We start from the raw sequence: 24483 nt of genomic DNA, 5'->3' as shown, positions 1-24483 counted from the left end.
TGTTTCATTTCCTTGCCAGTATTTGATGATGTTTCTGTTTTAGTTTGGCCATCCTAATAGTTATATAGCACTGTCTTTCTTGTTTTAATTGGCAATTTCCTAATGGCCTATGATACAAATATGCTTCTTTGCCATCTGTGTATCTTCTTTGGTGAGATATCTGTTAAAATTTTTGCCTGTTTTTTAAATTGTGTTGTTTTTTTTTTTCACCTTTACTGATGTATTTTTGTCTGCACTGGGCCCCTGTTGCTGCACATGGCTTTCTCTGGTTGAGTTGAGCTTGGGCCACTTGTTGGTTGTGGTGCGCAGGCTTCTGGCCGTGGCTTCTCTTGTTGTGGAGAACAGGCTGTAGGTGCACGGGCTTCAGTCGTTGTGGTGCCCGGCCTCGGTAGTTGCGGCCCACAGGCTCTAGAGCGTGGTCTCAGTAGTTGTGGCACACGAGCCCAGCTGCCCCTTGACATGTGGGATCCTCCCAGATCAGGGATCAAACCTGTGAACCCCGCATTGACAGGCAGACTCTCAACCACTGGATCACCAGAGAATTACTTTAAATAACAGTACTTTATAAGATGATCATTTCTAAGTGTTTTCTCCCAGTCTGGCTTTTCCCATTCTAGAGCAAAAGATTTGTGTTTCAAGTGAGATGCAAATAAAGCTCTTATGTTGCAAGGAACTGATAAGTTTCCTATTTTTTCCTCTTTTGTACTAATTATGCATTTGTTTTTCCTGCCTTGTTGCATTGGCAGGAGTTTTCAATATGATGTTGAATAGAATGAATAGAGAGCAGATATCCCCCCCTTTTTTCCTTTAAAGTTTGTTTTTATTGTGGTAAAAGTCTCATGATGTAAAACATAGCGTTTTAACCATGTTTAATGGTACAGTACAGTGGCAGTAAGTACATTCACATTGTTGGACAACTGTCACCATCATCCATCTCCCCAATTTTTCACCTTCCTAAACTGAAACTCTGTCTCCATTAAGCTCTAACTCCCCATTGCCCCTCCATGCTTCCCAGCCCCTGGCATCTAGCAGTTAATTTTCTGACTAGGTATCTTGTCTGTTCTAGGTAATTTGTCTGTTCTAGGTATCTTGTATAAGTGGAGTCAATTATTATTTGGAGAGCAGACATCCTTGCTTTGTTACTACTGGTCTTGGAAAATATTCAGTTGGTCACCATTATTACTCCAAACAGTAGATACTTTGTAGATGTACTTTATCAGGTCTTAAGTAGTTTCCTTTTATTCCTGATTTCCTGGAAATTTTCTTAGAAATGAATGCTTTCTAATGCTTTTTTGTTATTGATTGATGAGATGGTGTGGATTTTCTTTTCCTTTTGTCAATATGGTAAATTATTGGTTTTTCAAATGTTGAAATTTCTAGGGTAAACCTCACTTGGTCATTAAGAATTATTCTTGTTCTGTATTGCTGGATTTAACTTGGTGGTATTTTATGGAGCATTTCTGTCTGTGTTCATGAGGGATATTGGTCTGTGGTTTTTCTTTTCTAGTTTTGGTATCAGGGTAATATTGCCCTCATGAAATTAATTGAAAGCGTTTCCTTTTCTATTTTCACAAGAGAGGATGTGAGTTCTGGTAGCTTGAATCTTTCAAGATATTGGTCCATTTCATCCAAGTTATCAAACACCTTGCGTGCAGAGTTTTTTTTGAGCTTTTCTGGTGGCTCAGACATAAAGAATCTGCCTGCCTGTGCAGGAGACTTGGGTTTCATCCCTGGATCGGGAAGATCCGTTGGAGAAGGAAATGGTTCATGGGATCGCAAAAGAGTTGGACACGATTTAGTAGCTAAACAACAACAATAAGGAATAAGGAATTTTCCTTATTATCCTTTTAATTGTGAGGTCTGTAGTCATTTCCTTTTCTTGTTCCTGATATTGCTAATTTATATCTTCTGGCTTTTTTTTTGGCCGTTGTATCTAGATTCTAATCAATTTTATTGATATTTTGAGAGATGTTTTTCTTATTTTTCTGTTTTTGATTTCTGCTCTTTTTTGGGGGGGGGTTCATTTCTTGTTCGGAGAAGGCAATGGCACCCCACTCCAGTACTCTTGCCTGGAAAATCCCATGGACGGAGGAGCCTGATAGGCTGCAGTCCATGGGGTTGCTAAGAGTTGGACACAACTGAGCGACTTCACTTTCACTTTTCACTTTCATGCATTGGAGAAGGAAATGGCAACCCACTCCAGTGTTCTTGCCTGGAGAATCCCAGGGACGGGGAAGCCTGGTGGGCTGCCGTCTATGGGGTAACACAGAGTTGGACACGACTGAAGTGACTTAGCATAGCATAGCATAGCATTTGTTGTTTTTCTGTTTTCTAAAGGTTGAAACTTGAGGCTGCTGATGTGTGACCTTTCTTAAATTTATGTCTTTAACGCTATAAATTTTTCTAGGTATTGCTGTAGCTGCATTTTACAAATTTTGACATTGTAGCTTCATTTTTGTTCAGTTGAAAATATTTTTTTAATTGTTCTTCAAGACTTTCTTTTTGACCCATGACTTATTTGGAAGTGTTTTGTTTAATGTGGAAATGTTTCAGGTATCTCTCTGTTACCGAGAGAGGTATTTCTAACAGGTATTTCTACTGTTACTCCATTAGTGTCAGAGAATATACTTACATGGTTTCAAACTTAAAGTTATTAACATTTCCAAGGTTTGTTTTAAGACCCAGTTTATGATTTTATCTTGGTCGAGTGTCCCATGTTTACTTAAAAGTTTCGTTTTCATCTATAGGTTCCTCTGCTTTTTTCCTGTTAGTAAGTTATTTGTTAAGGACACCTTTTGTGTTGCTGATTTTAGTGACTGTTTCCTTTTAATGTCACTTACTATGTTCATTCAATTCAGTTCAGTTGCTCAGTCATGTCCGACTCTTTGCGACCCCATGAATCGCAGCACGCCAGGCCTCCCTGTCCATCACCAACTCCCAGAGTTCACTCAGACTCAGGTCCATCGAGTCAGTGATGCCATCCAACCATCTCATCCTCTGTCGTCCCCTTCTCCTCCTGCCCCCAATCCCTCCCAGCATCAGAGTCTTTTCCAAAAAGTCAACTCTTTGCATGAAGTGGCCAAAGTATTGGAGTTTCAGCTTCAGTATCAGTCCTTCCAATGAACACCGAGGACTGATCTCCTTTAGGATGGACTGGTTGGATCTCCTTGCAGTCCAAGGGACTCTCAAGAGTCTTCTCCAACACCACAGTTCAAAAGCATCAATTCTTCAGCACTCAGCTTTCTTCACAGTCCAACTCTCACATCCATACATGACCACTGGAAAAACCATAGCCTTGACTAGACAGACCTTTGTTGGCAAAGTAATGTCTCTGCTTTTGAATATGCTATCTAGGTTGGTCATAACTTTCCTTCCAAGGAGTAAGCGTCTTTTAATTTCATGGCTGCAGTCACCATCTGCAGTGATTTTGGAGCCCCAAAAAATAAAGTCTGACACTGTTTCCACTGTTTCCCCATCTATTTCCCATGAAGTGGTGGGACTGGATGCCATGATCTTCGTTTTCTGAATGTTGAGCTTTAAGCCAACTTTTTCACTCTCCACTTTCACTTTCATCAAGAGGCTTTTTAGTTCCTCTTCACTTTCTGCCATAAGGGTGGTGTCATCTGCATATCTGAGGTTATTGATATTTCTCCCAGCAATCTTGATTACAGCTTGTGCTTCTTCCAGTCCAGCGTTTCTCATGATGTACTCTGCATATAAGTTAAATAAACAGAGTGACAATATATAGCCTTGATGTACTCCTTTTCCTATTTGGAACCAGTCTGTTGTTCCATGTCCATTTCTAACTGTTGCTTCCTGACCTGCATACAAATTTCTCAAGAGGCAGGTCAGGTGGTCTGGTATTCCCATCTCTTTCAGAATTTCCCACAGTTTATTGTGATCCACACAATCAAAGGCTTGGCATAGTCAGTAAAGCAGAAATAGATGTTTTTCTGGAACTCTCTTGCTTTTTCCATGATCCAGCGGATACTGGCAATTTGATCTCTGGTTCCTCTGCCTTTTCTAAAACCAGCTTGAACATCAGGAAGTTCACGGTTCACGTATTGCAGAAGCCTCCCTTGGAGAATTTTGAACATTACTTTACTAGCGTGTGAGATGAGTGCAATTGTGTGGTAGTTTGAGCATTCTTTGGCATTGCCTTTCTTTGGGATTGGAATGAAAACTGACCTTTTCCAGTCCTGTTTCCACTGCTGAGTTTTCCAAATTTGCTGTCATGTTGAGTGCAGCACTTTCACAGCGTCATCTTTCAGGATTCGAAAGAGCTCCACTGGAATTCCATCACCTCCACTAGCTTTGTTCGTAGTGATGCTTTCTAAGGCCCACTTGACTTCACATTCCTGGATGTCTGGCTCTAGGTCAGTGATCACACCATCGTGATTATCTGGGTCATGAAGATCTTTTTTGTACAGTTCTTCTGTGTATTTTTGCCACCTCTTCTTAATATCTTCTGCTTCTGTTAGGTCCATACCATTTCTGTCCTTTATCGAGCCCATCTTTGCATGAAGTGTTCCTGTGGTATCTCTGATTTTCTTGAAGAGATCTCTAGTCTTTCCCATTCTGTTGTTTTCCTCTGTTTCTTTGCATTGATCGCTGAAGAAGGCTTTCTTGTCTTTTCTTGCTATTCTTTGGAACTCTGCATTCAGATGTTTATATCTTTTCTTTTCTCCTTTGCTTTTCCCTTGTCTTCTTTTCACAGCTATTTGTAAGGCCTCCCCAGACAGCCATTTTGCTTTTTTGCATTTCTTTTCCATGGGGATGGTCTTGATCCCTGTCTCCTGTACAATGTCACGAACCTCATTCATTAATCACCTACAAATTTGGGGGAAATTTATTAGACCTAGAGCACTGTCCATCAGAACCATCTGATTACCTGGGAAGCTTGTTAAACCATAGATTAAAAAAAAAAAAACATAGCTTGCTGGGACCTCATCCCCAGAGTTTCAGATTTGACTGGGTCCTGAGAATTTGCATTTCTATCAAATTAACCTGGTAATGGTGAAAGTTGCTCATCTGGGGGACAGCACTTGGAGAAGTACAGCTCTAGAACAGTTTCTCAACCTCGTTATTGTTGACATTTGGGGTTTTAAAATCCTTTGTTGTTGAGGCTGAGCTGTGTGTTGTAGGTTATTTAGCATCTTCCATCTCTACCCACTAGTGGCCCTTAACCCATGTTGTGACAACCAAAAATGTCCTCAAATATTGCCAGATGCTCCCCAGGGCAGATAGAGGCCTCCACTCACTTCAGGAACCACTGCCTTGGATAGCTATCTAGTGAAAACCCTTAAGTCCTTATCTCTAAGTTCTTTTGTTTTAGCCTAGTAGAATTTTCCTTGGAGACATTGTATATTATTATTTTTATGCTTGGATGTTGAAAGTCCAGACGCCAGTATTCCGTTTGATAGCTGTGAGGGGAATGGGGAGAGGCTAAGCATCTAGTATGTCTCTGTTGACTTAATCTTCTTGTTTTAGTGTTGTACTCCTGTTCTCGGTGTGTAGTATGTTCTTTAGTCTAGAGACCCTGTTCTCTTTCCAGAGAAAAAAAAATCCTTCTTTTTGTTGGGTTTGGGGAGGGACGATTGCTTGCTTAGCATGCAGTGAAGATGTGTCTGCTTTGACTTTCAAATCCCCTACTTTAGTCCTTCAGCATCTGTCACCTTATACCCTGTTCTCAGCCCCTAGTGGTACCATATTGAGTCTTCTAGGAATTCTGTAGATTGTGGAGATAGATTATGGGGATTGTATTAGCTTGGTTTTCTGTATTGCCAGTTGAGGATTCAGTTCTCCTGGGTCCATTGGATGTTTAGGATCAAAACTTTGTTCTAGTTAAAACCAAAAAGTCTCAATTTCTTGTATTTTATGAGTGTGTGCCTTAAAAAGTTTCTTCTTCCAGATCATATTCTGATTAAGAGACATATCTAGAATATATGAATAATTTTTATAGCTCAGTAATAGGAAGGCAAATAACCCAATTAAAAAATGGGCAAAGGATGTGAATAAAGTTGTCCAAAAATACAAATATAAGCACATGAAAAGATGCTCAATGTCATTAGTTGTCAGGGGAATGCAAATAAAAACTACAGGACATCTACTAGGGTGGCTATTAAAAACAGGTAATAAATATTGGTGACAGTGTGGAGAGATTAGAACCTTATACACCGCTGGTAGGATTGTACAATAGTAATAGCCATTAAATATTTAGGATAACGCTCTGGTGCTTCCTCAAGTGATTAAGAATTAACAGTAATTTAATTCTGCATCTGAGTATATACCCAAGAGAAATGCAATCACATGTCCACAGAAAACCTTGTACATAAAACGCTTGTTGTTGTTTAGTCGCTGCGTCATGTCTGACTCTTGCAGGACCCCGTGGGCTATAGCCTGCCAGCCTCCTCTGTCCATGAGATTTCCCAGGCAAGAATGTTGGAGTGGATTGCTGTTTTCTTTCTCCAGGGGATGTTCCCCATTCAGTTTATAGCAACATTATTCATAATAGCCCAAAGGTGGAAACAGCCCAAGTGCCCATCAATTGATGGATAAACAAAATGTTGTATATTCATACATTAGAATGTTTGGCCATAAAAAGGGATAAAGTAGTGATACATACCACAACATGCATGCACCTTTCAAACGTGTTAAGTGAAATTGCCAAGTGCTAACCACTGGACCGCCAGGGAACTCCCCAATTAGTGGTTTGTTATGGTTTGGAGTGATGGGGGGATAGGAAGGTCATAACTAAAAGGTACTGGTTTCTTTTTGAGAACATGAAAATTTCACAATTGACCATGGTGATGGTTGGATGAAATCTGTGAATATACTAAAAAGCCATTGTACACCAGAAATGGGTGACTGAAGTGACTTAGCACAGAGTATAGTTAATCTGAGTTCAGTCGCCCAGTTGTGTCTGACTTTTTGCAACCCCATGAACCACAGTATACTAGGCCTCCCTGTCTATCACCAACTCCTGGAGTCCACCCAAACCCATGTCCATTGAGTCGGTGATGCCATCCAACCATCTCATCCTCTGTCGTCCCCTTTTCCTCCTGCCTTCAGTCTTTCCCAGCATCAGGGTCTTTTCAAATGAGTCAGCTCTTCACATGAGGTGGCCAAAGTATTGGAGTTTCAGCTTCAACATCAGTCCTTCCTTTAGGATGGACTGGTTGGATCTCCTTGTAGTTCAAGGGACTCTCAAGAGTCTTCTCCAACACCACAGTTCAAAAGCATCAATTCCTCTGCGCTCAGCTTTCTTTATAGTCCAACTCTCACATCCATATATGACTGCTGGAAAAACCATAGGCTTGACTAGATGGACCTTTGTTGGCAAAGTAATATCTCTGCTTTTTAATATGCTGTCTAGGTTGCTCATAACTTTACTTCCAAGGAGTAAATGCCTTTTAATTTTATGGCTGCAGTCACCATCTGCAGTGATTTTGGAGCCCAGAAAAATAAAGTCAGCCACTGTTTCCCCATCTATTTGCCATGAAGTGATGTGACTGGATGCCATGAAATTAGTTTTCTGAATGTTGAGCTTTACACCAACTTTTACACTCTCCTCTTTCACTTTCATCAAGAGGCTCTTTAGTTTTTCTTTACTTCCTGCCATAAGGGTGGTGTCATCTGCATATCTGAGGTTATTGATATTTCTCCCAGCAATATTGATTCCAGCTTGTGCTTCCTCCAGCCCAGCGTTTCTCATGATGTACTCTGCATATAAGTTAAATAAGCAGGGTGACAATATACAGCCTTGACGTACTCCTTTTCCTATTTGGAACCAGTCTGTTGTTTCATGTCCAGTTCTAACTGTTGCTTCCTGACCTGCATACAGATTTCTCAAGAGGCAGGTCAGGTGGTCTGGTATTCCCATCTCTTTCAGAATTTTCCAGTTTATTGTGATCCACACAGTCAAAGGCTTTGGCATAGTCAGTAAAGCAGAAATAGATGTTTTTCTGGAACTCTCTTGCTTTTTCCATGATCCAGTGGATGTTGGCAATTTGATCTCTGGTTCCTCTACTTTTTCTAAAACCAGCTTGAAGATCTGGAAGTTCACAGTTCTCGTATTGCTGAAGCCTGGCTTGGAGAATTTTAAGCATCACTTTACTAGTGTGTGAAATGAATGCAATTGTGCAGTAGTTTGAGCATTCTTTGACATTGCCTTTCTTTGGGATTTGAATGAAAACTGACCTTTTCCAGTCCTGTTTCCACTGCTGAGTTTTCCAAATTTGCTGGCATATTGAGTGCAGCACTTTCATAGCATCATCTTTCAGGGTTTGAAATAACTGGAATTCCATCACCTCCACTAGCTTTGTTCATAGTGATGATTCCTAAGGCCTACTTGACTTCACATTCCAGGGTGTCTGGCTCTAGGTGAGTGATCACACCATTGTGATCATCTGGGTCATGAAGATCTTTTTTGTACAGTTCTATGTATTCTTGCCACCTCTTTTTAATTTCTTCTGCATCTGTTAGGTCCCTACCATTTCTGTCCTTTATTGAGCCCATCTTTGCATGAAGTGTTCCCTTGGTATCTCTAATTTTCTTGAAGAGATCTCTAGTCTTTCCCATTCTGTTGTTTTCCTCTATTACTTTGCATTGATTGCTGAGGAAGGCTTTCTTATCTCTCCTTGTTATTCTTTGGAACTCTGCATTCAAATGGGTATATCTTTCCTTTTCTCCTTTGCTTTTTTTTTTTTAATTTATTTTATTTTTTAAGTTTACAATATTGTATTGGTTTTGCCATATATCGAAATGAATCCGCCACAGATATACATGTGTTCCCCATCCTGAACCCTCCTCCCTCCTCCCTCCCCATACCATCCCTCTGGGTCGTCCCAGTGCACCAGCCCAAAGCATCCAGTATCGTGCATCGAACCTGGACTGGCGATGATTGGTTCTTAAAGTCAGACCTAGTTTTCAAGCTTGAAAAAGAAAAGTGAAAGTGAAGTTGCTCGGTCGTGTCTGACTCTTTCCGACCCCATGGACTGTAGCCTGCTAGGCTTCTCCATCCATGGGATTCTCCAGGCAAGAATACTGCAGTGGGTTGCCATTTCCTTCTCCAGGGGATCTTCCCAACACAGGGATCGAACCCGAGTCTCTGCACTGCAGGCAGACTCTTTACCATTTCTGCCACCAGGGGCTCCAATTTCAAGCTTAACCTGACAGTTGATTAGCTGTCACTGTGAGAGGAGCATATTGAACCCCCGTCTGTTTCTGTATCTGAAATAGGATTAAAAGTCATCTTCAGTTACTGAGGTTTAAAGAGCTGGCCTTGTAGTAGCTACTGTTTATTAAACTACCTTATGTACCTGATGCTTGAATTTTACATACATTCTCATTCGATTCTTGTAAAACTATGTGCTATGCATATTACCTTATTATTTCTAACAGCTGCCAAAGAGAGAAATGAAATGCTTAATAATATGAGAATGGTTAATTCATGATTGGACTTAATCTTTTTATATAAAATATTGTGCTACTGGTGCTTTAGCAAAGATTTTCCTATTTTAAAATTGCTTATCTTATATAAAAGGGTTCAGATCAGATCAGATCAGTCGCTCAGTTGTGTCCGACTCTTTGCCACCCCATGAATCGCAGCACGCCAGGCCTCCCTGTCCATCACCAACTCCCGGAGTTCACTCAGACTCACGTCCATCAAGTCAGTGATGCCATCCAGCCATCTCATCCTCTGTCGTCCCCTTCTTCTCTTGCCCCCAATCCCTCCCAGCATCAGAGTCTTTTCCAGTGAGTCAACTCTGCATGAGGTGGCCAAAGTACTGGAGTTTCAGCTTTAGCATCATTCCTTCCAAAGAAATCCCAGGGCTGATCTCCTTCAGAATGGACAGGTTGGATCTCCTTGCAGTCCAAGGGACTCTCAAGAGTCTTCTCCAACACCACAGTTCAAAAGCATCAATTCTTTGGCACTCAGCCTTCTTCACAGTCCAACTTTCACATCTATAACATGACCACTGGAAAAACCATAGCCTTGACTAGACGAACCTTTGTTGGCAAAGTTAATGTGTCTGCTCTTGAATATGCTGTCTAGGTTGGTCATAACTTTCCTTCCAAGGAGTAAGCATCTTTTAATTTCATGACTGCAGTCACCATCTGCAGTGATTTTGGAGCCCAGAAAAATAAAGTCTGACACTGTTTCCCCATCTATTTCCCATGAAGTGATGAGACCGGATGCCATGATCTTCGTTTTCTAAATTTTGAGCTTTAAGCCAACTTTTTCACTCTCCACTTTCACTTTCATCAAGAGGCTTTTTAGTTCCTCTTCACTTTCTGCGATAAAGGTGGTGTCATCTGCATATCTGAGGTTATTGATATTTTTCCCGGCAAGCTTGATTCCAGCTTGTGTTTCTTCCAGTCCAGCGTTTCTCATGATGTACTCTGCATGTAAGTTAAATAAACAGGGTGACAGTATACAGCCTTGACGTACTCCTTTTCCTATTTGGAACCAGTCTGTTGTTCCATGTCCATTTCTAACTGTTGCTTCCTGACCTGCATACAAATTTCTCAAGAGGCAGGTCAGGTGGTATGGTATTCCCATCTCTTTCAGAATTTTCCACAGTTTATTGTGATCCATACAGTCAAAGCCTTTGGCATAGTCAATAAAGTAGAAATAGATGTTTTTCTGGAACTCTCTTGCTTTTTCCATGATCCAGCGGATACTGGCAATTTGATCTCTGGTTCCTCTGCCTTTTCTAAAACCAGCTTGAACATCAAGAAGTTCATGGTTCACATATTGCTGAAGCCTGGCTTGGAGAATTTTGAGCATTACTTTATTAGCGTGTGAGATGAGTGCAATTGTGTGGTTGTTTGAGCATTCTTTGACATTGCCTTTCTTGGGGATTTGAATGAAAACTGACCTTTTCCAGTCCTGTTTCCGCTGCTGAGTTTTCCAAATTTGCTGTCATGTTGAGTGCAGCACTTTCACAGCATCATCTTTCAGGATTTGGAATAGCTCAACTGGAATTCTATCACCTCCACTAGCTTTGTTTGTAGTGATGCTTTCTAAGGCCCACTTGACTTCACATTCCTGGATGTCTGGCTCTAGGTCAGTGATCATACCATCGTGATTATCTGGGTCATGAAGATCTTTTTTGTACAGTTCTTCTTTGTATTTTTGCCACCTCTTCTTAATATCTTCTGCTTCTGTTAGGTCCATACCATTTCTGTCCTTTATCGAGCCCATCTTTGCATGAAGTGTTCCTGTGGTATCTCTGATTTTCTTGAAGAGATCTCTAGTCTTTCCCATTCTGTTGTTTTCCTCTGTTTCTTTGCATTGATCGCTGAAGAAGGCTTTCTTGTCTTTTCTTGCTATTCTTTGGAACTCTGCATTCAGATGTTTATATCTTTTCTTTTCTCCTTTGTTTTTCCCTTCTCTTCTTTTCACAGCTATTTGTAAGGCCTCCCCAGACAGCCATTTTGCTTTTTTGCATTTCTTTTCCATGGGGATGGTCTTGATCCCTGTTTGCTGTATAATGTCACGAACCTCATTCCATACTTCATCAGGCACTCTGTCTATCAGATGTAGTCCCTTAAATCTATTTCTCACTTCCACTGTATAATCATAAGGGATTTGATTTAGGTCATACCTGAATGATCTAGTGGTTTTCCCTACTTTCCTCAATTTAAGTCTGAATTTGGCAATAAGGAGTTCATGATCTGGGCCACAGTCAGCTCCTGGTCTTGTTTTTGCTGACTGTATAGAGCTTCTCCATCTTTGGCTGCAAAGAATACAATCCATCCTATTTCAGTGTTGACCATCTGGTGATGTCCATGTATAGAGTCTTCTCTTGTGTTGTTGGAAGAGGGCGTTTGTTATGACCAGTGCGTTTTCTTGGCAAAACTCTGTTAGTCTTTGCCCTGCTTCATTCCGTATTCCAAGGCCAAATTTGCCTGTAACTCCAGGTGTTTCTTGACTTCCTACTTTTGCATTCCAGTCCCCTATAATGAAAAAGACATCTTTTTTGAATGTTAGTTCTAAAAGGTCTTGTAGGTATTCATAGAACCGTTCAACTTCAGCTTCTTCAGCATTACTGGTTGGGGCATAGACTTGGATTACTGTGATATTGAATGGTTTGCCTTGGAAACGAAGAGTCCGAAATGCAGTACTTGGATGTAGTCTCAAAAACGACAGAATGATCTCTGTTCGTTTCCATGGCAAACCATTCAATATAAAAGGGTTATATATCATATATTTTCAAAGGAAGGAAAGTTCAGATGGTACAGGTCTGAAATATTTACTGCAGTATAATTTCACTTTATATTTATGATTTTTAAATAAAAGTTAGATTGAGTGTTGTAACTTGGTTATGGAAATTTTCATTTATACACAAAGATAGAATGTGATGAATTTTGGTTCACCTCTGACAATGATTGACGTATGATATATCTTGCTTTATGTTTATATTCCTCTACATCTCCCCTCCTACCCCTGGAAGAAAATGTTAGATATTATTTAATGTGTCTTTCCACTTATTGTGACAACCAGAAATACCCCTTATATTTCCAAAACATTGCCTTGATGATAATGTTATTGTCTATTGAGATCCATTTGTGTAGGGCATTGTGGTATGATGGGATTCTTTGAATTTCTTTACCCACCCTGAGATTTTCTGACTTCAACAGTGGAGTAAAACCTAAGTATATAGGTGATTTTGGTGAAAGTGTGAGAAACTTATCTAGCATAGAATGAGTAAACTTTTCTTATCTTGGTTTGGCCAGAAAGTTTGTTCTGGCTTTTCTGCAAGATATTATGGAAAAACTCAAATGAACTTTTTGGGTAGTCCAGTAGTATGACACACTCTTCTGTTGTATGTTTCTGCATTTTATTCTCCTCCCCGGGAAGCCTTTCTTGGCTTCTTTTTACGAAAACTTTGTCTAAGTCAATAATAAGAGGTTGGCTTTCTCTATATTGAAGTAGAAAGGAGCAGAATTTGACATCGAAATCTGAGGAAAGGAATATTGTAAACTTGATAAGAGCTATGTGTAGCTTGAACAACATTTAGTACCATTGATGTAAAATTGAATAAGGCTATGACAAAGAAGTGGATTATTATGCTTTGAATATAGGATATATGCATCTGTAATAAAACGTTTGCATTAGACATGAGTGAAATGGTAATACTCATTTCCCACTAAGATCAAGATACGGACACAGAAAGGATATGTCTTCATACTGTTTGAGTTATTGTAGTATCAGTAATTGGGGGCTTTTTGAAGTACTTCTTCTAGAAACTAGACTAGATAATGCTATGTAAACATCTGTAATACATATTTATTTTATTCTTACTTAGTTCAAGGAAGAAATCTCTAAACGTTTCAAATCACATACTGACCAACTTGTGTTGATATTTGCGGGAAAAATTTTAAAAGATCAAGATACTTTGAGTCAGCATGGAATTCACGATGGACTTACTGTTCACCTTGTCATCAAAACACAAAACAGGTAAGTTTTTAGAAACATTTTAGCTGTAAACCATGAATAAATGTTTATAATTCCCTTTTAAAAATAATCAGTCTTGGCTTTAAATGATTTGCTGTCATTAATGTGTAAATAGATTAAAATTCATTTATTTGCTGCTGTTGATAACCAGATGTTTTTTAAAAAGCCAGTATGATTCGGTAATGCTGATACTTACACATTTGATATTTTAGCATGTTCATCATCATTATTATTATATTACTTGAATTACAGAACAACCAAATTAATGTTCTGAGCTGTGTTTTTTGGTCTCAGAATTTTGGACAGAGATTAGAGGTGTGATTCATCTTCTTTGCAAACCACAAATTAGTAACCATATTTCATTAAATCTAAGGCACTATTCAGTTCTTAAGAGATACTTTTGTGTACCAATAAGAAAAAAATATCACCCATTAAATTGGTATATTTTCTTTTCATTTAGAATTATTTTCTACTTAGTGAAAGAGCTCCTTAGAGCTTCCTTAGACATATTCTTACTTGGATATGGCATTTTATCATCATTCAGATTAAGTGAGATTCAGAGCTCTTAACTGGTGTCAGACGGAAAGGTTTTCTAATAACCTCTCCTTATTTTTGCTTGATATTAAGTAATAATGAGTTATTATTTGTATTGATTTTGCAGTCTTCTTTGGTCAAGTCTCTTTTTTTACTTGCAGCATTTTTAGTTCTGAGTAAAACTGCTCCCCAGTCCTTAAGAACTTAGGAGATAGATTAAAAATTGCTTATACAGTCAGGCTTTGTGATTGTCATCAGTCATTAATTCTTTTTTGTGAGGTGATCTGTCTCCCTCTCTTACACAATCAATATGATTGAAATGTTTATGACATTTTTTACGTTTATGAATGCTTTTTATGAAATATTTACGACAAGTGTACTTGAGGTGAAGAAGGCAATGGCAACCCACTCCAGTACTCTTGCCTGGAGAATCCCATGGGCGGAGGAGCCTGGTAGGCTGCAGTCCATGGGGTCGCTAGGAGTTGGACACAACTGAGCGACTTCACTTTCATTTTTTACTTTCATGCATTGGAGAAGGAAATGGCAACCCACTCCAGTGTTCTTGCCTGGAGAATCCCAGGGACGGCGGAGCCTGGTGGGCTGCCGTCTATGGGGTCACACAGAGTCGGACACGACTGAAGTGACTTAGCAGCAGCAGCAGCAGCAGCAGCAGTACTTGAGGGGTAATTGAAGTATTGTTTGGATTTCATGGGATTTTACTATATTTGTTTATATGCATGTTCCTTGTGCTTAATTTTCTCAGCATATATACTTTACGATAATTTGAGTTGGTTTAAAATCTTTATTTGTACCTGTTGGAATTTTACAGCTCCTTTTGAAAATAATTTGCTCCAATGTTTATATTATGGTGTAAATTATTTTTCCTAGGCCTCAGGATCATTCAGCTCAACAAACAAATGCCAGTGGAACCAGTGCTACCACATCATCAGCTCCTAGTAGTAACTCCACATCTGGTTCTGCCACTAGCAGCCCTTTTGGTTTAGGTAAGTATCTTTAGTCATTTTTCATAAGGATAAAAATAAACAAATTTCCTTTTTCCCAGGATAGTTTTAAATAAGATGACAGTTAAACATTAAGTCATATTAGCAATGACAAAAACTTCTTTAGCTTATTTCTGTAATTGTAATTATTAAGGGGATATTTGGGGATACAGATGTGCTTGCTTAGGTTACATTTATATATAATAAGTGATCAGTAAGTGGCACATTTCTTTTTAATGAAAGAGATGTACTGTATGTGTACCTGATTTGACCACCACATAATTGACTCTGGAAAAGATTAGCTAGTTGTTGATCATAAGCTAACCCCTTGAACACGATTTTCTCCTTTGTAAAATGAAAGGATCAGATTGCATTAGTGATTTTCTAACTGTTCTAAACTCACACAGAAAGGCCTGATGCAAGCCCGGTAGTTAAGGATCTTCTGCATCAGCCAAAACACTTTTCTTATATTAGTTTTTACAATGAGGTTCTTAGGAAGGTTTAGTTGGGGAATAGAGTGATCTGAAGCTAACAGAAGTTGAACTAGATAGATAAATGGCTTAGTGCTTCTTTCCATTCCTAAGTTGTATGACAAGTATAATACAATGAAATGACATTTTAATTCATTATTGACTGGGGAACTTTTGGCAGAAACTAACACCTGTGACCAGCAATTTTTATTTTGGGTAGCCAAAAATTAGTTCTGTTATTTTACTAATACTTTGCAGTTTATTGCATTGAGTAGTTAACACCTGACACACCTGTGAAGTCTTCCAGCACCGTGAGTTTTATTTTCACTTTCTGTATCAGAATCAGTCACTACAGTTTTCTTTTTGTTGGTCTAATACTCACATCATCTGAATCAGAACTGTATTCTAAAGAACTGTCATCTTCTGAGACGGTAGCATATATATCACTTAGACATTCAGAGAAAGTATCTGCATAAAATTCACCTATTAATTCTTCACTCAGAATTTCACGATGCATTGTTAAAAATTTTACAGTAATACATGTGAGTTTATAATATACACAAGGTTGGAACAAAAACCTGACAGCAAAATGTGAATAATGACATGATAAGTTGTGTAATGAATCCTTATACAGTTTTCGTGTATCGAGGCTCATATTTTCTTTCACTTCCAGGAGAAGTTTTTTAGTAATTTATTGATAGCTCTACTGTGCCAGTTACGTTGGAAACAACATTTAGGGCATGGCATTGATTCACATTCTCTCTCTCTCTCTTTAATGTTTGATTTAAACACATCTTGGGCTAAATGTTTCTCTTTTGGTTGAGGCAGATGAGTTTTAGATGGAAAATTGATTAACATGAACAATCTAGAAAGATTAGGATGAAATTATTTAGTGTGTTATTGAGGTAAATCTCTTCCCTCAATTTTTTTTTTTTTAATATTATTTATTTGGCTGTGCTGGGTCTTAGATGTGGCATGTTAACTGTTAGTTGGGTCATGTGGGATCTAGTTGCCTGACCAGGGAGTGAACCTGGGGCCCCTGCATTGGAAGCATGGAGTTTTAACCACTGGACCACTAGGGAAGTCCCTCTTCTCTCATTTTATAGGCAAAGAAATTAAAGCCCACAGAAACTTTTAATTAATTTGTCCCTTTGCTGCTTATTTCATTCCCATCCCCTCCTATCATAGTTACTTTTCTCCATTAGTTCTTCTGTTTACCCTGTATATTTGGCTTTTTTTTTTTTGCTGTGTGTTTTCATTAAGATCTGTCCCATGTTTAAACGAAGAAGGCAATGGCACCCCACTCCAGTATTCTTGCCTGGAAAATCCCATGGACGGAGAAGCCTGGTAGGCTGCAGTCCATGGGGTCGCAAAGAGTCAGACACGACTGAGCGACTTCACTTTTCACTTTTCACTTTCATGCACTGGAGAAGGAAATGGCAACCCATTCCAGTGTTCTTGCCTGGAGAATCTCAGGGATGGGGGAGCCTGGTGGGCTGCCGTCTCTGGGGTCACACAGAGTTGGACATAACTGAAGCGAATTAGCAGCAGCATCTGCAGCATGTTTAAAAGCAACAGAATCCCACTACCACCTTTCTTTTTCTTTCTCAGCTATTTTTCGAAAAGATATATTCTGTTTTCTGTCTGTATTTCTCTTTCACTTGTTTGTTGTGCTCTATTTCTTGCCCCCATCAGTTCCCTTGATAAAGTCACCATTGACTTCTTAGCTTGCCAAATTTAATGGACACTTTTTTAGATTTTTAGACACTTAGATTGAAAGAAAGTGTTTTAAACTCTAAATTGCTGTCTTCTAATGCTTACCAGTCTTTCCTTGAAATTTTTTTTCTTTAATTCCTGATATGCTTTTTCCCTGGTTAATTTTCTGACCAATTTTTTTCTCTCTCATTTGTGGGTCTCTTCTTCCTGTTCTTTTTATAAGTATTGTTCTGCCAAGTTCTGCCTTCTCTTTCTTCTGTTCTTTTATTCTGTTTTCCCCAGTGATGTTATCCTAACTGTAAATTGTTGACTCTCGAATCTTTACCTAAACCCACATCAATTCTGAACTCCATGCCTTGTATTCGGCTTTCTTTGATACTACCTGATGTTACTCTTAAGTACTTTAGCCTGTATGTTCCTTCTTAGAAAGCAAGATCAGATCAGTCGCTCAGTCGTGTCTGACTCTTTGCGACCCCATGAATCGCAGCACACCAGGCCTCCCTGTCCATTACCAACTCCCGGAGTTCACTCAGACTCACGTCCATCAAGTCAGTGATGCCATCCAGCCATCTCACCTTCTGTCGTCCCCTTCTCCTCTTGCCCCCAATCCCTCCCAGCATCAGAGTCTTTTCCGAGGAGTCAACTCTTTGCATGAGGTGGCCAAAGTACTGGAGTTTCAGCTTTAGCATCATTCCTTCCAAAGAAATCCCAGGGCTGATCTCCTTCAGAATGGACAGGTTGGATCTCCTTGCAGTCCAAGGGACTCTCAAGAGTCTTCTCCAACACCACAGTTCAAAAGCATCAATTCTTCGGCGCTCAGCCTTCTTCACAGTCCAACTCTCACATCCATACATGACCACTGGAAAAACCATAGCCTTGACTAGACGAACCTTTGTTGGCAGAGTAATGTCTCTGCTTTTGAATATGCTATCTAGGTTGGTCATAACTTTCCTTCCAAGGAGTAAGCGTCTTTTAATTTCATGACTGCAGTCACCATCTGTAGTGATTTTGGAGCCCAGAAAAACAAAGTCTGACACTGTTTCCCCATCTATTTCCCATGAAGTGATGGGACCAGATGCCATGATCTTCGTTTTCTGAATGCTGAGCTTTAAGCCAACTTTTTCATTCTCTACTTTCACTTTCATCAAGAGGCTTTTTAACAAATAAATAAATTCATCATCTTGTCTCAGACTACCTCTCTCCAGCCAAGTCTCTTGGTCCATAAAATCTTTTCTCTCCCACCCCGTGTAATGATTGTATTCTGTTGCTACTCCTTGATGTAGCTCCTCAACTTTTAAAATGTTTATTACTCTATGTGATTTCCACACTGTTATTAAAAATATCTTAAGTGACTGTCTTGCATTTGAAATATATCAAGATTTTGTGATGTAGCCTCTCCATTTTCGTTTAACATTCTGCACAAGTACACTGGTTAGGATAGGCTATCCTGTGGTAATGTGTCTGCTTAGTTGCTCAGTCATATCCGACTCTTTGTGACCCCATGGACTGTAGCCCTCCAGAATCCTTTGTCCATGGGGATTCTCCAGGCAAAAATATACTGGAGTGGGTTGCCTTTTTTTCATGACTTCTTTTTTTACTGAAGTATAGTTGATTTTACAGTGTCAATCTGCTGTACCGCAAAGTGACTCAGTTATACACATACATACATTTTCAGAAAATCCTTTGGCATTATGATTTTCCACAAGATATTTAATATAGTTTCCTCTGCTGTACATTAGGACCTTGTTTATCCATTCTAAATGTAGTAGTTTGCTCATGCTTTGTGTGTTTCACTGGTCAGTGAGGCCTCCATCTACATAGTCCTCAGGGACTCAAACTAATGGAATTATACTATCTTGTAGCTGCACCATTTGGAATAAGGCAGAAGATAGAGCTAAAGTGTTTTAAGCTGAACCTTATATTGTAAACTTGGGCCAGAAGTGACACATACCATTTCTTACAGTCTTTTGGCCTTAACTAGTCACATGGCAGTTTGTCCAACTGCCGAAAGAAAAGAAGACTGCACATGAGATGTTTGGTGAGCACTGTTGTCTGCTCTTTTGGTCATACTGAATTTTTTGTGGTTTGAGAATGCATCAGTTCTCAAATTTATATCTGTGCTTTTGTAGGTAATGTCTGTTGTGCCTAGTATTAAATCATCCTCCTAGCTCTCCCTACGTCTTGCAAACTTATTCATTTTCCAAATTCATTAAATGGCGTTTTGTGGAAAAGTAGCCATTTTGCTTTTAATATATTATCTATGAATATATTAAGGTACTGTTAATATATTATCATGATATTCTGTGATAGTCTCTGTTGCAATATTTATTGTGCATTTATTTTGTCTTTCCTACCAGATTGAGTTCTGAGGGTATGCTTGTCTTTCTTGTCACCTTATTCCCAACATATAGCACAGTACTCAGTAAGTGAGAAATGAATGCATTTGTTTGGTTATATACAAAGTTTTACAATAAACAGTCACCCTCCTGTGTCTGTTAGGTTTCTCCATGATTTAATTCCTTCAGAGAAACATCTGTTTCCATGATGGGCAGCAGCTCTGTTCCAGCCAGTCATCAGTGAATTCTACTTGTTAAACTAGTCACTAGTCTTCTGGAAAGAGATTATTAGAAGTATCTTCTACTGTATATTTTTCATTTTTTATTTTAGTGGGCATATTCTGGGATTTTTTTTCTTTCTGATACCAGCCAGGTCTCCAGCACTGCCTGGGTGGGTATCCAGTAGTTCGATTCTGACACTAATCCCTGGAGTTAGTGTTAGATCCTGCAGGTTAAAGGACTTGGTCCCCTGTGACTGCCCCTACTTCAGATACCAGTCCAGTCTCAGGCTACCTGTACTTCTGACTGACAGGCAGTAAATTGGGGGTTCCCACAGCCCCTTATCTGGTTTGATGATTTACTCAGATGACTCACTGAATTCAGGAAAACACTGCACTTAAATTTACCAGTTTTTTATAAAGGATAGACCTCAGAAATAGGTAAGTGGAAGAGGGAGAGAAGCGTAGGGCAAGGTATGGGTGTTGGGGGAGAGTACAGAGCTTCTGTAACATGTCACCTCATACAATGTAAATTTGTTCACCAACCCAGAAGTTTGTGAATCTCATTGCACAAGAGTTTCACAGAATTCCATCTCTAGATCCTCTTCTAGCCCTGGAAGTTGGTGAATGGGCTGAACGTTCCAACTCTCAAAAAAATCCCATGATCTTTCTAGCGACCACCACATTCTGAGGCTATCTGGGGGCCCCATCCTAAATAATATCATTAACATAAATGAGGTATGATCTAAAGGGACTTGTTACAGATAACAAAAGACATTCCCTTCTGTCAGGAAATTCTAAGGGTTTTAAGAGCTTTGTGTCTGGAACCAGGTGCAACAAACAACCAAATAATGTTTTTGTATTATACTGTGCATAGGAAATACATGTTTATTTGGTTTTATTATTTAAATATCATAGTGAACACAGTTATTACTAGTCTCAATTATAGAAATTAAACATGTACTTACAAAAGTAATAGGAAATCTATTTTTGCTTTAAGCTGAATGGTTTTCTGTTAATAGGCTATTGATTCAGTTAATATTTTTGCTTCATCTTCATATTTTAGCACAGTCATATTAATGATAAAATTTCATTTGTGTTTTTTCCCTTTATCTTCTTAGGTGGCCTTGGAGGACTTGCAGGTCTGAGTAGCTTGGGTTTGAATACTACCAACTTCTCTGAACTACAGAGCCAGATGCAGCGGCAACTTATGTCCAATCCTGAAATGATGGTCCAGATCATGGAGAATCCCTTTGTCCAGAGCATGCTTTCAAATCCTGACCTGATGAGGCAGTTAATTATGGCCAATCCACAAATGCAACAGTTGATACAGAGAAATCCAGAAATTAGTCATATGCTAAATAACCCAGATATTATGAGACAAGTATGTGAATAGTTTCATTTAGTTAAGAAATTATATACTTATTTTTTCCTATTTTCTGTATTTAAAGAGCTTGCCAAATACATAAGCTAAAAAAAATAAACCCTAATCCTTATTCAGGAAAATATAACAGCACTAATTCGAACTATCTGAACTTTGAATTTTGTGCTGTATTTTAAAGGTTTTTTTTTTTTTTTTATAAATAGTTGTTTTGCAGATCTAAGGAACAACGAGTCCAGTTCAAGAGATGGACATTCCTGCAGAGCACAGTGTTTCTCTCTTGATGTTATTTGAATGTTAGCTTGCTTTTTGAGGTGATTTTCAGCAGGAACTATTCACAATATTATTTCTTTTTTTTTAATATTATTATTTTTTTTAACACCAAAAACATTTTGTTTTGGAGTATAGTCAATTTACAGTGTTGTGATGGTTTTAGGTGAACAGCAAAAGGACTCAGCCATACATATACATATATCCATTCTCCCCAATTCACAGTACTTCTCTGATTTAAGTATTGAAGATTGCTAATTTCTAATTAGAAAACTTAGAAAATTAGCTCTGACAGTTAATCTCAGCATCTTTTTCCTCCCTCTGGAAATCTTTTTCTTAGACATTGGAACTTGCTAGGAATCCAGCAATGATGCAGGAAATGATGAGAAACCAGGACCGAGCCTTGAGCAACCTGGAAAGCATCCCAGGGGGATACAATGCTTTACGGCGCATGTACACAGATATTCAGGAACCCATGTTGAGTGCTGCACAAGAACAGGTAATACCACTGCTCTGTGCTTCAGGGCAAGGCTCCTGTTTTAACACAAATACATTTATGATTGAGTGTTGTTTTTGTATACAAAAATGCAGTTTTCATTAACAAAGATTTCTGTATCTGTTATTTAAGACAAAACTTATTCTTTATGATTTTTTGTCTTTTATTACAGTTTGGTGGTAATCCGTTTGCTTCGTTAGTGAGCAATACATCGTCAGGTGAAGGTAGTCAGCCTTCCCGTACAGAAAATAGAGATCCATTACCCAATCCGTGGGCTCCACAGGCTTCTCAGAGTTCATCAGCTTCCAGTGGCACCACCAGCTCAGTGGGGGGCACTAGTGGTAGTGCTGCTGGTGGTACTGCTGGGCAGAGTTCTGCTGCGCCAAATTTGGGACCTGGAGTAGGAGGTATGCTCGTAACAACTGATGCCTCTTGTTATCCTGTGTGCTTTTGTGTGTATTCGAGGAACAGCTTTTATGAACTACCTTTTCATGTTGTAAGATGCTTTTTTTTTTTCCCTTAAGGATGCTTTAAATATGTAATGATTAGTATTGTGTGCATTGTAGTTCAAGAGGTTACCAAAGATTTCCAGAGGCAGTTTTGTGGTTTTGTCTTCTCATAAGATGGCTTGGGAGAAGTGGATTGTCTTCTCCTTTCAACAGCTTAGGGAAAGTGAACTGTAGGGGCAGCACAGTTAGCTGTAACTCAATCAGTGGGCACATTTTCCTTGGCTTTAGTCCAGTTTTGTGTTCTTTTATAGGACTCAGTGGGTATCCACTCCTGACACCAGGGCTCAACTTAGCTGCATCAGAGCACCTGCTGGCTTTGTTTTAAAAGTCAGCTTTCTAAGTCTTAACCTCAGACCTGTGGATCAGAATCTGCCACAGTGGAGTTTAAGATAATGTGTGTGTAAAAATGCTAGAGATTCTGATGTGTGAGCAGGTTAGGAATTTACTTTGAGTCATTTTTTTGTAGACTAGATTCAATAAGTGGCTATCCTTTTCAGTTATTCAGATATTTACATGCTGAGCATTAGGTCCAAAATCAGTAGCTAGAATGATTATTTTAGTCTTAATGCTTAGCATTTAAATGAGAAGAAATGAAAGCATGAGGCCACTTCCCTCAGGTGAGAGTGATTGGGTATATTTTAAAAGATAACTGTGTTTTGGCAGTGAAACTGGAAAGATGAGATTCTGTATAAGGAATTTTAAAAAATTCTTTACTGAGAGGCAGTAATCAGAATGGTCACAGAAGTATATATTCTTCTATAGAATACAGTGAGTATAATGAGGTTTTTTGATAAAATGTAAAGTGAAAGTGAAAGTCACACAGTCGTGTGTGACTGTTTGTGATCCCATCAACTGTAACTTGCTTGACTCTTCTGTTCATGGAATTCTCCAGGCGGGAATACTGGAGTGGGTTGCCATTTCTTCCTCCAGGGCATCTTCCTGATCCAGGGATCAAACCTGGGTCCCCTGCATTGTAGACAGATTCTTTACCAACTGACCCACTAGGTAGCCCTAGAATACAAAGTAGTTTTGTAAAAATTTAATTAATGCCATTTTTTAAAATTGAGGTATTATTGACATAAAACATTATATTAGCTTCAGGTATCAGGTGTAAAGTGAAATGATACAGTATTTGTATTGCAGAATAATTGCTGTGATAAGTCTCAGTTCAGTCACTCAGTTGTGTCTGACTCTTTGTGACCCCATGGACTGCAGCACACCAGGCTTCCCTGTCCATCACCAGTTCCTGAAGCCTGCTCAAAGTCATGTCCATCAAGTCGGTGATGCCATCCAGCCATCTCATCCTCTGTTGTCCCCTTCTCCTGCCTTCAATCTTTCCCAGCATCAGGGTCTTTTCCAGTGAGTCAGTTCTACGCATCAGGTGCCCAAAATATTGGAGTTTTAGCTTCGGCATCAGTTTTTCCAATGAATATTCAGGGCTGATTTCCTTTAGGATTGACTGGATGGATCTCCTTGCAGTCCAAGGCACTCAAGAGTCTTCTCCAACACCACAGTTCAAAAGCATCAGTTCTTTGACACTCAGCTTTTTTTTATAGGCCAGCTCTCATATCCGTACATGACTGCTGGAAAAACCATAGCTTTGACTAGATGGACCTTTGTTGGCAAAGTAATGTCTCTGCTTTTTAACATGCTGTCTAGGTTGGTCATAGCTTTTCTTCCAAGTATCAAGTGTCTTTTAATTTCATGGCTTCAGTCACCTTCTGCAGTGATTTTGGAGCCCCCCAAAATAGAGTCTGTCACTATTTCCATTGTTTCCCCATCTATTTGCCATGAAGTGTTGGGACCAGATGCCATGATCTTAGTTTTCTGAATGTTGAGTTGTAAGCCAACTTTTTCACTCTCCTCTTTCACTTTCATCAAGAGGCTTTTTAGTTCTTCTTTGTTTTCTGCCATAGGGTGGTGTCATCTGTGTGTCTGAGATTATTGATATTCCTCCCAGCAATCTTGATTCCAGCTTGTGCTTCATCCAGCCTGGCATTTTGCATAATATACTCTGCATATAAGTTGAATAAGCAGGGTGACAGTATACAGCCTTAATGTACTCCTTTGTCCAGTTCTAACTGTTG

The 24483-nt window shown here is 39.2% G+C and overlaps 1 protein-coding gene across 2 annotated transcripts in view; it reads left to right on the top strand.

The window, feature by feature from the left end:
* Nucleotides 1–24483, top strand: part of UBQLN1 (ubiquilin 1) — a 57542-nt gene that overhangs the window by 20426 nt on the left and 12633 nt on the right. For both annotated transcript variants that reach the window (XM_027550097.1, XM_027550098.1), the window contains exons 2-6: nt 13317–13468; nt 14888–15003; nt 20862–21124; nt 21732–21890; nt 22060–22294. In XM_027550097.1, coding sequence (XP_027405898.1) covers nt 13317–13468; nt 14888–15003; nt 20862–21124; nt 21732–21890; nt 22060–22294 — 925 coding nt within the window. The remainder of the gene's footprint in view (nt 1–13316; nt 13469–14887; nt 15004–20861; nt 21125–21731; nt 21891–22059; nt 22295–24483) is intronic.

The sequence above is a fragment of the Bos indicus x Bos taurus genome, chromosome 8 (assembly GCF_003369695.1).
Source record: "Bos indicus x Bos taurus breed Angus x Brahman F1 hybrid chromosome 8, Bos_hybrid_MaternalHap_v2.0, whole genome shotgun sequence".
In the NCBI taxonomy this organism is placed as follows: Eukaryota; Metazoa; Chordata; class Mammalia; order Artiodactyla; family Bovidae; genus Bos; species Bos indicus x Bos taurus.
The sequence above is the reverse complement of the archived record's forward strand: the minus strand, read 5'-3'. Positions and strand labels throughout refer to the sequence as shown.